The sequence below is a fragment of the Rhinopithecus roxellana genome, chromosome 10 (assembly GCF_007565055.1).
Source record: "Rhinopithecus roxellana isolate Shanxi Qingling chromosome 10, ASM756505v1, whole genome shotgun sequence".
Taxonomy (NCBI): Eukaryota; Metazoa; Chordata; class Mammalia; order Primates; family Cercopithecidae; genus Rhinopithecus; species Rhinopithecus roxellana.
In genome coordinates this window covers 7,777,305-7,792,100 of record NC_044558.1, presented here as the reverse complement: position 1 = coordinate 7,792,100, position 14,796 = coordinate 7,777,305, and the positions used below count along the sequence as shown (strand labels likewise).

General features: G+C 45.3%; 1 protein-coding gene across 4 annotated transcripts in view; it reads right to left on the bottom strand.

Annotated features, from left to right (window-relative positions):
* Positions 1–14,057, bottom strand: part of CCDC77 (coiled-coil domain containing 77) — a 41,716-nt gene extending 27,659 nt beyond the window's left edge. The window contains exons 1-3 of one of the 4 annotated variants that reach the window (XM_030939723.1): positions 13,927–14,057; positions 8,467–8,520; positions 5,084–5,315 (exon numbers count right to left, since the gene is read on the bottom strand). In XM_030939723.1, coding sequence (XP_030795583.1) covers positions 5,084–5,315; positions 8,467–8,504 — 270 coding nt within the window. In that variant the 5' untranslated portion in view covers positions 8,505–8,520; positions 13,927–14,057. Of the gene's footprint in view, positions 1–5,083; positions 5,316–8,466; positions 8,521–9,754; positions 9,769–13,762; positions 13,881–13,926 lie in introns of those variants that run through there. The other 3 variants (XM_030939724.1, XM_030939725.1, XM_030939726.1) reach the window with 3 other exon arrangements.
* Positions 14,058–14,796: the final 739 nt, after the last annotated feature.

Sequence of the window (14,796 nt, the reverse complement as noted above, 5' to 3'; positions counted from 1 at the left end):
ATTGGGTATATATACACACACACTCACACACACACACACTCAACACTACTGAACACTTAAAATTGGGTATATATATACACACACACTCAACACCACTGAACACTTAAAATTGGGTATATATACACACACATACTCACACACACACACTCAACACTACTGAACACTTAAAATTGGGTATATATACACACATACACACACACACACTCAACACCACTGAACACTTAAAAGTGGGTATATATACACACACACTCACACACACACACACTCAACACTACTGAACACTTAAAATTGGGTATATATATACACACACACTCAACACCACTGAACACTTAAAATTGGGTATATATACACACACATACTCACACACACACACTCAACACTACTGAACACTTAAAATTGGGTATATATACACACACATACTCACACACACACACTCAACACTACTGAACACTTAAAATTGGGTATATATACACACATACTCACACACACACACACAACACTACTGAACACTTAAAATTGGGTAAGGTCATTAAAAATAATTTCACAAAGGCTGGGCGCAGTGACTCACGCCTGTAATCCCAACACTTTGGGAGGTTAAGGTGGGAGGATGCTTGAGCCCAGGAGTTGAAGACCATCCTAGACAACAGAGTGAGATTCTGTATTTACAAAAAATAAAAAATGGGGCGGGGTGCAGGGGCTCACACCTGTAACCCCAGCGCCTTGGGAGGCCAAGCCAGGCAGGTCATCTGAGGTCAGGAGTTCAAGACCAGCCTGGTCAACACGGTGAAACCCAGTCTCTACTAAAAGTACAAAAATTAGCCGGGTGTGGTGGTGGGCACCTATAATCCCAGCTACTCAGGGGGATGAGGCCGGAGAAGTGCTTGAACCTGTGAGGCAGAGGTTGCAGTGAGCCGATATCGCACCACTGCACTCCAGCCTGGGTGACAAGAGCAAGACTTCGTCTCAAAAATAAAAAGTAAAATAAAAAATAAAAAATTAGCTGTGCATGGTGACACTTGCCTATAGTCCCAGCTACTTGGGAGACTGAGGCAGGAGGATTGCTTGAGTCCAGGACTTTGAGGCTGCAGTGAGCTATGATCACACCACTGCACTCCAGCCTGGGCAACAGGGCAAGACCCTGACTCAAAAAACAAAAAACAAAAAATCTAGAAGTCTATAGATACATACACAATGTGATAAAAATGACAAATAAATATTAACAACTGATTCGGAGAAAGGGACAGCATACGGGTCCACAGTGGAACTCAAAAGGCTGGAAACACTTTTTTTTTTGTAGCATCTACAAATAAAATGAGGCTGGGCATGGTGACTCACACCCTGTCCCCGTAAATGTACTTAGAGATGCTGCATCACCGTCATCTAGCCACCAGCCACCATCCTGAGGTTATTCAGTAGCTCAAATGGAATGAATTACCCCGTAATCCATTGTATATACACATAATGGGAGAAAAATGACAAGCAAACCTCCAAAAAACAAAAGCCTAATAGATTTGGACAAGCACAAATATTTCAGTACCGTTAGAGTGAAAAATGCGAGGCCAACTGGGAATGTAAGAGACCAGAGGCAGGTACTGGCAAGGAGGATACTGTCATAGTTTAGATGCAACTCAAGCGTCTGCATGAGCATCGTGGCAAGAGTGATGTGGGTGTGGGAATGGATTAAGTAATATTTAGGAAGCAGAATCAATAGGACTTGCCAAAAGATTCAGTGTAGGGGGCTTGAAAGAACCGTAGGCAATGATGCCATTTACCAAGACAAAGAATACAGAAAAAGTTAAGGAATGAGGAATGGAGGGCGGCAAAATGGTGGTGATACATGTGCGGGTGGGGAAGAGGGGGTAGAGAAAGGAATTCAGGAGAAAAGTGAGTCAGGGTTAGTTATTTAACAGTCCTCATCACATATGGAGTAGTGTAACACAAGGATAAAACAAGGTCATTTAGAGTAGAATCTGGAAGAACTCTGATGTTTAAGAGTAAGGAAAGAGAGTTGTTAATGGACACTGAGATGAGCTGATCAGAGAGGTTAGATAGAAATTGTGAAGGAAAAATGACACGGAAATCAAGGAGGCCAGGCTCACGCCTGTAATCCCAGCGCTTCAGGAGGCCAAGGCAGGCGACTACAAGGTCAGGAGTTTGAGACGAGTTTGGCCAACATGGTGAAACCCCGTCTCTACTAAAAACACAAAAATTAGCTGGGTATGGTGGTGGGTGCCTGTAATCCCAGCTACCCGGGAGGCTGAGGCAGGAGAATCGCTTGAACCCGGGAGGCGGGGGTTGCAGTGGGCCAAGATCGCGCCACTGCACTCCAGCCTGGGTGACAGAGTGAGACTGTCTCAAAAAGAAAAAAAAAAAAAAAGGAAATCAAGAAAGGAAGAAAATTACAGAAAAAGAGAGGTCAAAAGTGACCAATGCTGCAAAAGGTAAAAAAGAGAAAAGTTTGGCAAAGAGGTACTTGGAGAACACAGAAGGCACGGTTTTAGTGGTGTGGCAAGGACAGAGATGAAACTGCAGTCAAGAAATTCCCCACCTGGCCGTGGTGGCTCATTCCTGTAATCCCAGCACTTTGGAAGTCCGAGGCGGGCAGATTGCCTGAGCTCGGGAGTTTGAGACCAGCCTGGGCAACACAGTGAAACCCTACCTCTACTAAAAAACAAAAAATTAGCTGGGTATGGCAGCGTGCACCTGTAGTCCCAGCTACTTGGGAGGCTGAGGCAGGAGAATTGCTTGAACCCAGGAGGCAGAGGTTGCAGTGAGCCAAGGTTGCATCACTGCACTCCAGCCTGGGCGACAGAACAAGACTCTATCTCCAAAAAAAAAAAAAAATTCCCATTCAGTGAATGGGAAAGTCAAAAGATTCTGGAAGTGTGACTGGGAAAAGAAAGAGTCATTTATATAAAAAAGTAGCTAGAGAGAGAAGCACAATGAAAGAAGAGTTTTTCATTTTTCTTTTAAGTTTGGAAAGACTGGAATATGTTTATATACTGAGAAGAAAAAGCTAATATCAAGCAAGAAGTTAAAAATACAACAGAAAGCGGAGAAAAAAATGATGGAGTAAGGTTTCTCAGGAGGAAAAAGGGATGAGGCCCACAGTAGGCATTGGATCAATCCCGCTCAAATAGGCAAAGATGCCTTGTTCCTGAAGCAGTAAGAATGATCATCAGAAAGGTGACTGAAGGCCAGGTGCCGTGGCTCACACCTGTAATCCCAGCACCTTGGTAGGCTGAGGTGGGAAGATTGCTTGAGCCCAGGAGTTCAACACCGGCCTGGGCAACACAGTGAGACCATGTCTCTACAACAAATTTTTTAAAAATTAGCTGGGCATGGTGGTGTGTGCCTGTAGCCCCAGCTGCTCAGGAGGCTGAGTGTGGGAGGATCAGTAGAGCCCAGGAGTTCAAGGCTGCAGTGAGCCATGATTATACCACTGCACTCCAGCCTGGGTGACAGAGTAAGACCCTATCTCAAAAAACAAAAAAACAGGCTGGGAGCATTGGCTCAAGCCTGTAATTCTAGTACTTGGGAGGCCGAGGCAGGTGGATCACAAGGTCAGGAGATCGAGACCATCCTGGCTAACACGGTGAAACCCTGTCTCTGCTAAAAATACAAAAAATTAGCCGGGCGTGGTGGCGGCACCTGTAGTCCCAGCTACTCGAGAGGCTGAGGCAGCAGAATGGTGTGAACCCGGGAGGCGGAGCTTGCAGTGAGCCGAGATCCGGCCACTGCACTCCAGCCTGGGCGACAGAGCAAGACTCCGTCTCAAAAAAATATAAAAAAAAAAAAAAACAAAGAAAAGAAAAGCAATCAAAGGAAAGAAGAAGGAGACAGATATGGACGGAGTAACTGTGTGAAGATGAGCAGGAAAGATGTTGAGAGAGGGCTAAGAAGGGGTTGCGGGCTAGAGGTGAGGGTACGGCACAGATGTGGAAGGAGAGGAAACCCAGTATGGATAGGTAAGAAAACTGTTGCATAGTGGTTGAGGGTACAGCTGAATTTGTTTACCGTCGATTAATTATGTACTGATTTATGACCTTTCTACAACCGTGTTCTCAATCAGGAGTGACTTTGCACATATACACACCCATTCCAGAAACATCTGGCAATGTCTGGAGACATTCTTGATTGTCGCAGCTGGGGGTGTTGTGTTACTGGCATCTAGTGGGTAGAGGCCAGGGATGCTGCTAAACATCCTATCACGCACAGGACAACCCCTCACAACAAAGAATCATCCAGGCCAAAATGTCAATAATGCTGAGGTCAAGAAATCCTGCTATAGGAGAATAGGTGGCAGAGAACTGGATGATGCCACAGCTTAGTTTTTGCTATGCAGGTGGAGCAAAAGAATAATTGAGCAAGGGGTCATTTGCAGGCAGCGCAGTTACTACGCAGTAAAGCATCATGGGGTTTAGGTTTGAAGGACATGATGTCAGAGCTATATGCAGCACTTAGAAAACCGAAAATTCAGGAAGCTACAGAGGTAACAAAGAAGTTAAGGACTACTCAGATATAAGGAAAGGAAAGAACTAGGTATAAGAGATATGGAGATGTCAGAATCTAAGATTTGAGAGGAAGAGCAGTTTTTGGGGGTTATGATCCAAGGAGGGCCTGAAGGGCCCAGTAGCTGGGCTGGGGAATAAAAAAGGAATATTTTGTTGTTGTTGTTTTTTTTTTTTTGAGACGGAGTCTCGCTCTGTCGCCCAGGCTGGAGTGCAGTGGCGCGATCTCGGCTCACTGCAAGCTCCGCCTCCCGTGTTCATGCCATTCTCCTGCCTCAGCCTCCCGAGTAGCTGGGACTACAGGCGCCCACCACCATGCCCGTCTAATTTTGTATTTTTAGTAGAGACAGGGTTTCACCGTGTTAGCCAGGATGGTCTTGATCTCCTGACCTCATGATCCGCCCGCCTCAGCCTCCCAAAGTGCTGGGATTACAGGCGTGAGCCACCGCACCCGGCCTAAAAGGAATATTTTTATACAACATCTGCTTATGATACAAGCTGGCACTTGCAGAGCATCTCTAATTAATGAAGACTTCATCAGAGTTCCGAAAAAGCGTGCATCGTCTCTTCACCTGTCCTTCACAAGCTTCTTTGTAGAGTTCCAGTTTCTTCAACAAGTCCTCATTTTCTGCCTCGCACTCAGCCATCTTCTTCTGATAATATTCCAGGAGCTCCTTAGAAGGACCGAGTTTGGCCAGACGATCTTCGAGGGAAGGCAAGGGGGTTGACTCCAGTGAGTCTGCCATTCCCCTCCTCTTGGTGGGACCACTGGTGGCAACGGCACGTTTGGAGACAACTGCTTGCCTGTGTGAAATTGGAAATGATATATTCACTACACTCTGCGGAGTTTAGGAGTTATGACCTTCTAAATCAAAGCAGCTTTTGTGTTCCTAAAGTGCTTACAATGAAGGTGCTCAAGGATTTGGAAGTTTGGCTGGCGCAGTGGCTCACGCCTGTCATCCCAGCACTTCGGGAGGCCAAGGTGTGAGAATCACTTGAGCCCAGGGGTTCAAGACCAGCCTGGTCAATATAGTGAAACCTTGTCTCTATTTAAAAAAAAAAATCTTGGCCAGGCACGGTGGCTCACACCTGTAATCCCAGCACTTTGGGAGGCCATGGCAGGCAGATTGCCTGAGCTCAGGAGTTCGAGACCAGCCTGGGCAACATGGTGAAACCTCTACTAAAATACAAAAAAAAAAATTAGCCGGGCGTGGCGGTGTGCACCTGTAGTTCCAGCTACTCGGGAGGCCAAGGCAGGAGAATCGCTTGAACCCAGGAGGCAGAGCCGAGATCGTGCCACTGCATTCCAGCCTGGTGACAGAGCGAGACTCCGTCTCAAAAAAAAAAAAAAAAAAAAAAAATTGAAAGTTTGATACGACAGGATAGTAAATAATTTTATTAATTATCTTCCAAGTACTAATGGTTTAAAGCTGGATTCAAAATACATGTTAGAGCCAAGAATGGTGGCACAGCTGAGTGGCTGAGCAGTCCCAGCTACTCAGGGGGCTGAGGTGGGAGGACTGTTTGAGCCTAGGAGTTCCAGTCCAGCCTGGGCAACATAGCAAGACCTTGTCTCTAAAGAAGTAAAAATAAAATCCATTAGAGACTAAAAAGATAATTAAAAAAAAAAAAGAACTAAGGGAGACCACGTAGTAACAATTAGAAAGTGTAGTACTACTATAAGACATATTGCAGGCCGAGTGCAGTGGCTCACGCCTGTAATCCCCACCACTTTGGGAGGCCAAGGCAGGTGGATTACTTGAGGTCAGGAGTTCAAGACCAGCCTGGCCAATAGAGTGAAACCTAGTCTACCAAAAATGCAAAAATCAGCCGGGCATAGTGGCGCATGTCTGTAATCCCAGCTACTCGGGAGGCTGAGGCAGGAGAATTGCTTGAACCCAGGAGGCAGGTTCAAGTGCCAAGATCACGCCACTGCACTCCAGTTTGGGTGTGAGATTCCATCTCCAAAAACAAATCAAGCAAAAAACAACAAAAAAAGGCATATTACATGGTGGCTCACACCTGTAATCCTAGTACTTTGGGAGGCCAAGGCAGGTGGATCGCCTGAGGTCAGGAGTTCGAGACCAGCCTGACCAACATGGTGAAACCCCGTCTCTACTAAAAATACAAAAATTAGCCAGGTGTGGTGGCATGTGCCTGTAATCTCAGCTACTTGGGAGGCTGAGGGAGGAGAATTGCTTGAAACCTGGAGGCAGAGGTTGCAATGAGTAGAGATTGCACTATTGCACTCCAGCTTGGGCAACAATAGTGAAACTATGTCTCGAAAAAAAAAAAAAAGACATATTGCAATTGGAACAAATATATCAGATGCTAATCTCTAGCATATGAGACATTTGAATCACACAGATTAAAACTAAATGTTATAACTGGCAAAAAGACTCTGATTAAAGGCTGGACATGGCTGGGTGTGGTGGTTCACGTCTATAATCCCACCACTTTGGGAGGCTGAGGTGGGTGGATCACCTGAGGTCAGGAGTTCAAAACCAGCCTGGCCAGCCTGGTGAAACCCCATCTCTACTAAAAATACAAAATTAACCAGGCATGGTGGCGCGTGCCTGTAATCTTAGGTGCTCAGGAGGCTGAGGCAGGAAAATTGCATGACCCTGGGAGATGGAGGTTGCAGTGAGCCAGGATCGCACCATTGCACTCCAGCCTGGAAAACAAGAGCGAAATTCCATCTCAACAACAACAACAAAAAAGGGTGGACGAGAAGTTTTTGTTTGTTTGTTTCTAGCAAACAAGACTTGAGCTAAAATAATGAAAGTCGGAAAACAGTACTGGCCAGGCGCAGTGGCTCACACCTGTAATCCCAGCACTTTGAGAGGCTAAGGCGGGCGGATCGCCTGAGAACGGAGGTTTGAGAACAGCCTGACCAACATGGAGAAACCATGTCTCTACTAAAAATGCAAAAAACTAGCCGGGTGCATGCCTGTAATCCCAGCTACTCAGCTGTAGCAGGAGAATCACTTGAACCTGGGAGGGAGGTTGTGGTGAGCCGAGATCATGCCATTGCACTCCAGCCTGGGCAACAAGGGCAAAACTCTGTCTCAAAAAACAAAAAAACAAAACAAAAATAGCACAGAAGAAGAGAAACCCTCCTGTGAAAATAAATCAAATTTGGTTGTCTGCAATTTATAACATAACAAAATAGACAGCAGAGTGGAGAAACTATACCAGAAGCTCTGAGTTAGAGTTAATATATGTGCTCACTTCTAATACATAAGCATGCAGAGATATTAAAATTTGTCAACTAGCACGAAGAAAAACTTAAACATTTTCCCAATCATTAAAAACTTGTGAGAGAAATACTGTTTTACTTAACATTTCTTTCTTTTTTTTTTGAGATGGAGTCTTGCTCTGTTGCCCAGGCTGGAGTGCAATGGCGCGATCTCAGCTCACTGCAACCTCCACCTCCTGGGTTCAAGCAATTTTCCTGCCTCAGCCTCCCAAGTAGCTGAGTTTACAGGCGCCTGCCACCATGCCCAGTTAATTTTTTTTTTTTTTTTTTTAAAGTAGAGACGGGGTTTCACCATGTTGGCCAGGCTGTTCTCAAACGCCTGACCTTGTGACTTGCCCACCTCGGCCTCCCAAAGTGCTGGGATTACAGGCGTGAGCCGCCATGCCCGGCCAACATTTCATATTTTCTAAAGGGGTTGTTTCAGGCTGGGCGCAGTGGCTTATGCCTGTAATCTCAGCACTTTGGGAGGCTGAGGCAGGAGGATTGCTTGAGTGCAAGAGGTCAAGGCTACAATGAGCTATGATTGCACCACTACACTCCATCATGGGCAACAGAGTGAAACTCTGTCTCAAAAAAAAAAAAAAAAAACCCATCAGGAAATATGTTTCCAATACCTTCCCAGTTCCTAGGCTAACTTAGTCTAAGGCTATATAAGTCTTGATTTCTTAACAACTTGAAAATAAGCAAATGTCTTACTTTCTGCAGACAGGGGTGTGTTTTGGGGTAAAGTTCATGCTGTCTTTTTCACACCTATCAAATACACAAAAATTCATAATTAGGGGCCAAGAATAGAAAAATAAAAACAGTACAGAATGCATAGACTGGTTCCCTCTTCAATATCATCCTATTTGCCTCTTGGAAAGAATCTGATGTTTTAAAATGTAGTTTTTTTTTTTTTTTTTTTGAGAAGAGTCTCACTCTGTTGCCCAGGCTGGAGTGCAGTGGCTTGATCTTGGCTCACTGCAACCTCTGCCTTCTGGGTTCAAGCGATTCTCCTGCCTCTGCCTTCCAAGTAGCTGGGACTACTACAGGCGCCCGTCACCACGCCCAGCTAATTTTTGTATTTCTAGTAGAGATGGGGGTTTCACCATATTGGCCAGGCTGGTCCCGATCTCCTGACCTCATGATCCGCCTACCTCAGCCTCCCAAAGTGCTGGGATTACAGGCATGAGCCACCGCCCCCGGCCTAAAATGTAGTATTCTTTAAAGTATCTCCAAATCCTGAAATGCCTTTTGCATTTTCAAAAGGTACTCATAATTATTTTCAAATAAAAATCAGAATGGCATTGAATATTTAAATGGATAAGCACACAAAGAAAGAAAGGTCTCCTTCTTAACTGCAAAAACACAAAAACAAATCTACAATCTTTTCTTTGAAGTTATAGGATAGGAGAAGGAGATGCAGAAAAATCTCTACTAAGCAAGAAACAGCACATAGAGCCAGGTGCAGTGCCCCGCACCTATAGTCCCTGCTACTCAGGGGGCTGAGGAGAGGGGATCACTTGAGCCCAGGAGTTCAAGGCCAGCCTCACCAACAAATGGACTTCCCCTGCCCCCACTCCTCTCTCCAAAAACAGAAGTAATAAATGGAAATGAAGGTAGAGCACCCACTATATCAAATTTAAAATGAATACAAAACCACTGATGCAATCTTCATTTCTTGTGCTTTCTCTATTATCGTGAGTAAAAGAAAAAAAATTACTTACAAACTTTAAAAGGCTCTTCATAATCTCCATCTCAACTGATAAAGCAAGATCTTGAGCTCCTGTACTTTAAGCAACCTTATCATAGAAATTTTCAGGAAGATAAACCTCATGGCTGGAAAGGGAATGCCATTCCATGTTATATGATTGACAGAGAAAGAAGGAGAGAGGGAGAGAGGCTGATTTTTTGTTGCTTTGGTGAAAGCTTTCTTATCAAGCATGCTCTGTCAATCCATTCTGATTCTCAGCAAGTCAGATGATGTTCTGTTATGTCCTTCTACCTGGTATAATCTGCTTAAAATCTTCAGTTCTGCGGCCGGGAACAGTGGCTCACGTCTGTAATCCCAGCATTTTGGGAGGCCGAGGTGGGCGGATCACAAGGTCAGGAGATGGAGACCATCCTGGCTAACACGGTGAAACCCCGTCTCTACTAAAAATACAAAAAATTAGCTAGGCATGGTGGCGGCGCCTGTAGTCCCAGCTACTCGGGAGGCTGAGGCAGGAGAATGGCGTGAACCTGGGAGGCGGAGCTTGCAGTGAGCCGATATCGCGCCACTGCACTCCAGGCTGGGCGACAGAGTGAGACCCCGTCTCAAAAAAAAAAAAAAAAAAAAAAAAAAAAATTCTTCAGTCCCTTGGGAAAGAATTTTGTGTAAAAGTATCAAAAGAGACAATCACCACTGTTACTTCCATATACCATTTTCCTGCTCAGAACCCCACAGTGCCTCTCTCCCTGACTCCTTCAAAGCTGTCTTTGTTTGGCTTCCAGGACACCTCTTCCTGGTTGTCCCCTTTCCTTACTGGTCATCACTCACTGCCTTGATGATCTCCTGAAGTCTCCCAGTTTTAAATAGCATGTACACATTAGTAGTTTTCAAATTGATGCCTCCGTCCTTACTCTGCCCTCCACTCTAGACTTACACATCTAACTGACTACTCCGTCTCTCCACGTGGATGTCTAGCAGGTCTCTCAAGCTTGCCAAGTGTAAAACTGAGCTCCTGATACATACTTCCCACCACAAAAACCTGCTCTTCTCTCAGAATTCTACATTCCAGTAAATACTAATTCTACGCTGCCAGTTGTTTATCACAAACAAACTTGGTTGGAGAAATTTTACTCATCTCTTTGTCTTACATGCCACACATAACCCATTAGCAAATCCTACTGGCTAGTTTATCAAGATACCTAGAATCTGACAACTACTTACCACCTCTACCCTCATTGCCCTGGTCCAGCACGCTGTTTTTGCTTTTGTTTTTTTAGTTTTTTTAGATACTGGGTCTTGCTTGTCTCAAACTCCTGGCTTCAATCAATCCTCTCCCCTCAGCCACACAAGTAGTAGGATTACAGGCATGAGTCACTGCACTTGGCTTCCAACCCACTGTTATCTCTTGTCCAGATGACTACAACAGTCTCTTAACTGGTCTCCCTGTTCCACCCTTTTATTTATTTATTTATTTTTTTTTGTGGAGACGAAGTCTTGCTCTGTCACCCAGGCTGGAGTGCAATGGCGCGATCTTGGCTCACCACAACCTCCGTCCCCCGGGTTCAAGTGATTCTCCTGCCTCAGCCTCCCCAGTGGCTAGGATTACAGGCACCTGCCACTGTGGCTGGCTAATTTTTTTTGTATTTTTAGTAAAGACAGGGTTTCGCCATGTTGGCCAGGCTGGTCTCAAACTCCTGACCTCAGATGATCCACCCACCTCTGCCTCCCAGTGTTGGGATTACAGTTGTGAGCCACTGTGCCTGGTAGTGCCAACTACCCTTTAAATATATATCGCTTTGGGGTGGGCCTTGGCATGGCCAGGCCATGGCAAGACCCTATCTCTACCAAAAATGTAAAACTTAGCTGGGCACGGTGGCATCGCAGTCCCACCTGCTTGGTGCGAGGACCACTTCAGTCTGGGGGTTCAAGGCTGCAGTGAGCAGTGATCGTGCCACTGCACTCTAGCCTAGATGATAGAGCAAGACCCTGTCTCAAAAAAAAAAAATTAAAATAGGCTGGGCATAGTGGCTCATACCTGTTTAATGCCAGCACTTTGGGAGGCCAAGGTGAATGGATTGCTGGAGGTCAAGAGTTGGAGAGCAGTCTGGGCAACATGGTGAAACCCTGTCTCTACAAAAATTACAGAATTAGCTGGGAGTGGTGGCACGTGCCTGTAGTCCCAGCTATTCAGGAGGCTGAGGCAGGAGGATTGCTTGAGTTTGGGAGGCAGAGGCTGCACTGAGCTGAGATTGCCCCACTGCTCTCCAGCCTGAGCGACAGAGTGAGACCTTATCTGGAAAAAATAATAATAATAAAAATAAATAATTGCTTTGTAGTTGAGAGTGTAGGCTCTGATATCAGACTTGGGTTTGAGTCAAAGCCCTGCCTCTTATTAGCTGTGTACCTCAGGTAAGTTATCCTCTCTAAATTTCAGTTACTTCTATGTCATAGGTTGGTATATGGATTAAATGACATAATGAATATAGGGCCGAGTGACAGTGTTTGACATATAAGCACTCAATAAATGTGGACTATTATTATTATTGACAACTCCCAAAGGTTCTGTCTTCAGCTTTCTTTATCATTTCCTCTAACCATTTCTTTGGGAACATCATTATTCCTCCTGTTTTTATTATTAACTCTACCATCTAAAACACTACATGGCATATAGTAAGTAACAATTACATGTTGAATAAACAAACATCTCTTTCAACCACCTAATTTGAATTAACAAAAATGTACTGGACATTTTCACCTATAGTCCCACTGGCTCTTGAAATGTTTAACTTAAAAAAGAAATCACTCAAGTTAGGTTTTTTTTTTTTTAGCATCTCAAAACTAACATTTCCTAAACCTAACACATCATCTTTTTATCCAAACATGACCCTTCTGACTTTCCTATTTTAGGTACTAATTCGACGTTTCCAAGCAACTAGGAGTTGGCAACTTAAATTCATCATTTGATCACTCATTCTCCTGAATCTCCTGTCTAACCATATGAATATCTTTTTTTTTTTTTTTTTTTTTTTTTTTTTTTTTTTTTTTTTTTGGAGACAGAGTCTCGCTCTGTCACCCAGGCTGAGTGCAGTGCACTGCACTGGAGTGCAGCACTCACTGCAAGTTCTGCCTCCCGGGTTCAGGCCATTCTCCTGGCTCAGCCTCCCGAGTAGCTGGGACTACAGGCGCCCACCACGCCCGGCTAGTTTTTTGTATTTTTTAGTAGAGACGGGGTTTCACCGTGTTAGTCAGGATGGTCTCGATCTCCTGACCTCGTGATCCACCCGTCCCGGCCTCCCAAAGTGCTGGGATTACAGGCTTGAGCCACCGTGCCCGGCCCTATGAATATCTTGTATATTTTATCTCCACAATGACCATGTCAATTCAGAGTCTCAATACTTCTTACCCATACCACTACAACAGCTTAACGGTTCTACCAACTCCTTGCCTCTCCCGAACCATTTTCTTTAATAAAATTCATCAGTAGAACCTCATAGCCTAAAGCACTAAATCAAACTTGTTAGCCTGGAATTCACGACTTTCTACATAAGGGCCAAACCTAACTTTCCTCCCTTATTTCCTTCTACTCCCCTAAATGTCTCCAGATAACTTCCCTGCCTTCATACCTTTGTTCATGAGCTTCCCTCTAGCTGGAACACAGCTCCCTCCACAGCCCTCATTTCACTGAACAAAATCTAGTCTTTATATGAAAACTCGTCTTAAATAGCACCTCCTTTTTCTCTTTCCTGAGTCTCCCCATCCAAAATGATTTAGCAAAAATGATCTAACTGCAAAAGAACTGCCTTTGAAATTCTCTACAAGTCAACATATTAGAGTTCTTTATTGCTATCGTTTCTCCCAGGCTAGCGTGCGTTCCCCGCAGACAGAAACCGCGTCTTACTCTTCATTGCCTCTTCCAAAGAACAATGCCCTTGTTGACAGGTAAATTAACGGGTTTCAGCGAGCTTCTCTGCACCTATCTCCAATATCCTTGCTTAAATATATTCTTGTAGCTTGTCTACTAACAATTAACATTTATGTAGCACTTTGAATTTTTTTCTTTTAGCCATGTGACAAATCTGTGAAATTTATTTTATTATCCCCACAACTGGTAAGTATTTTTATTATCCCTTATTTTACAAATGAGGAACCTGAGGGTTCGACCAGCGTGGGGTGAGCGTATGCCGGAAGCCATCTCCAGGGCGTCCGAATCCTGCACTCCTTTCCCCACTTCATCCCATGCTCGACTCCCTCCCTGCTGCAGGTCCCCACCCTCCAGCACTCCTGAGGTCTCTCCCTTTGCACCTTGGAACTTTCTCCTCAGGTCCCCAGCCCCTCCACGGGCACCAGATTCCAGGCTCACGTCCCTCTCCTCCGCACTGCTTCCGCGGTTACTTCTCCCTCACAAGAGTTTCTTCCCAAGGCCTCTTACTAGCCCCTTCACCCCAAACCCGAAACTCCATACTCACGACACACTGAGACTCCGAGTCAGGGAACTCAACTGAAACACAAAAGTCAAACCAAGGAGCGTCGCGGCGCCACGGCCCGTCCCTGAATCCGTGCAATCGCGCAGGAGTTTACACGGCCCTTTCGACTGCGCACCAATGGGAACGGCCGTCACACAGAGGCCCGCCCCATCTCGCCCGTCCTCGCAGTGCTCCTGGCCGCGCAGAGGTCTCTGGGAAACGTAGTTTTCCCTCTGCATGCAGTTCTGCGCGGGGCGATGCAGCTGGACTGCAACCCGCTCCTCCAGGTACCGGTAATGTGACGTTTGGGGTCAGAACGCACCACTTCCGGGCACCCCCACTTCAGATTGCTCAACTGCTTTGAGCTCAGGTGCTTCGCGTTCATGGTACATATATGTTGTCATTTCCAAGCTTGTCTCAAGAAGATAAAGATTCTAAGAAAAGTTTACTCTTCCATGACCTGCTGGCCTAGAGCCAGGATAGGACCTGAGGTTCAGTTTCTACGGTCAGGGGATTATGTATTAAAATTCTACTGTTTGTTCCGTAGCAGACACTGCTTCCTTTTCCGGAGAAATGTGAGTCACTGGGCTTTAATGATCAAAGCAAGTTCAAAATCCATTATGTTCTCATCTTTCCAGAAAGCAAGGTGTAAAGGTGGGGGGGAAAGCGCTTAATTGCAGCTACTGGCATGGAAAAGCTGGGCCCTTCGCTGGTATGAGTCCTAAGGATGTCTAAACGGAACGTGCGTCTGCTACAGGCACACTTTCCTTTATTGCGCTTCCCAGATAACTGTTTTTACAACTGTAAGGTTTGTGGCAACTCTGCATGGAACCAAATCTATCTGCGCCATTTTTCCTGCAGCACAGGCTTACT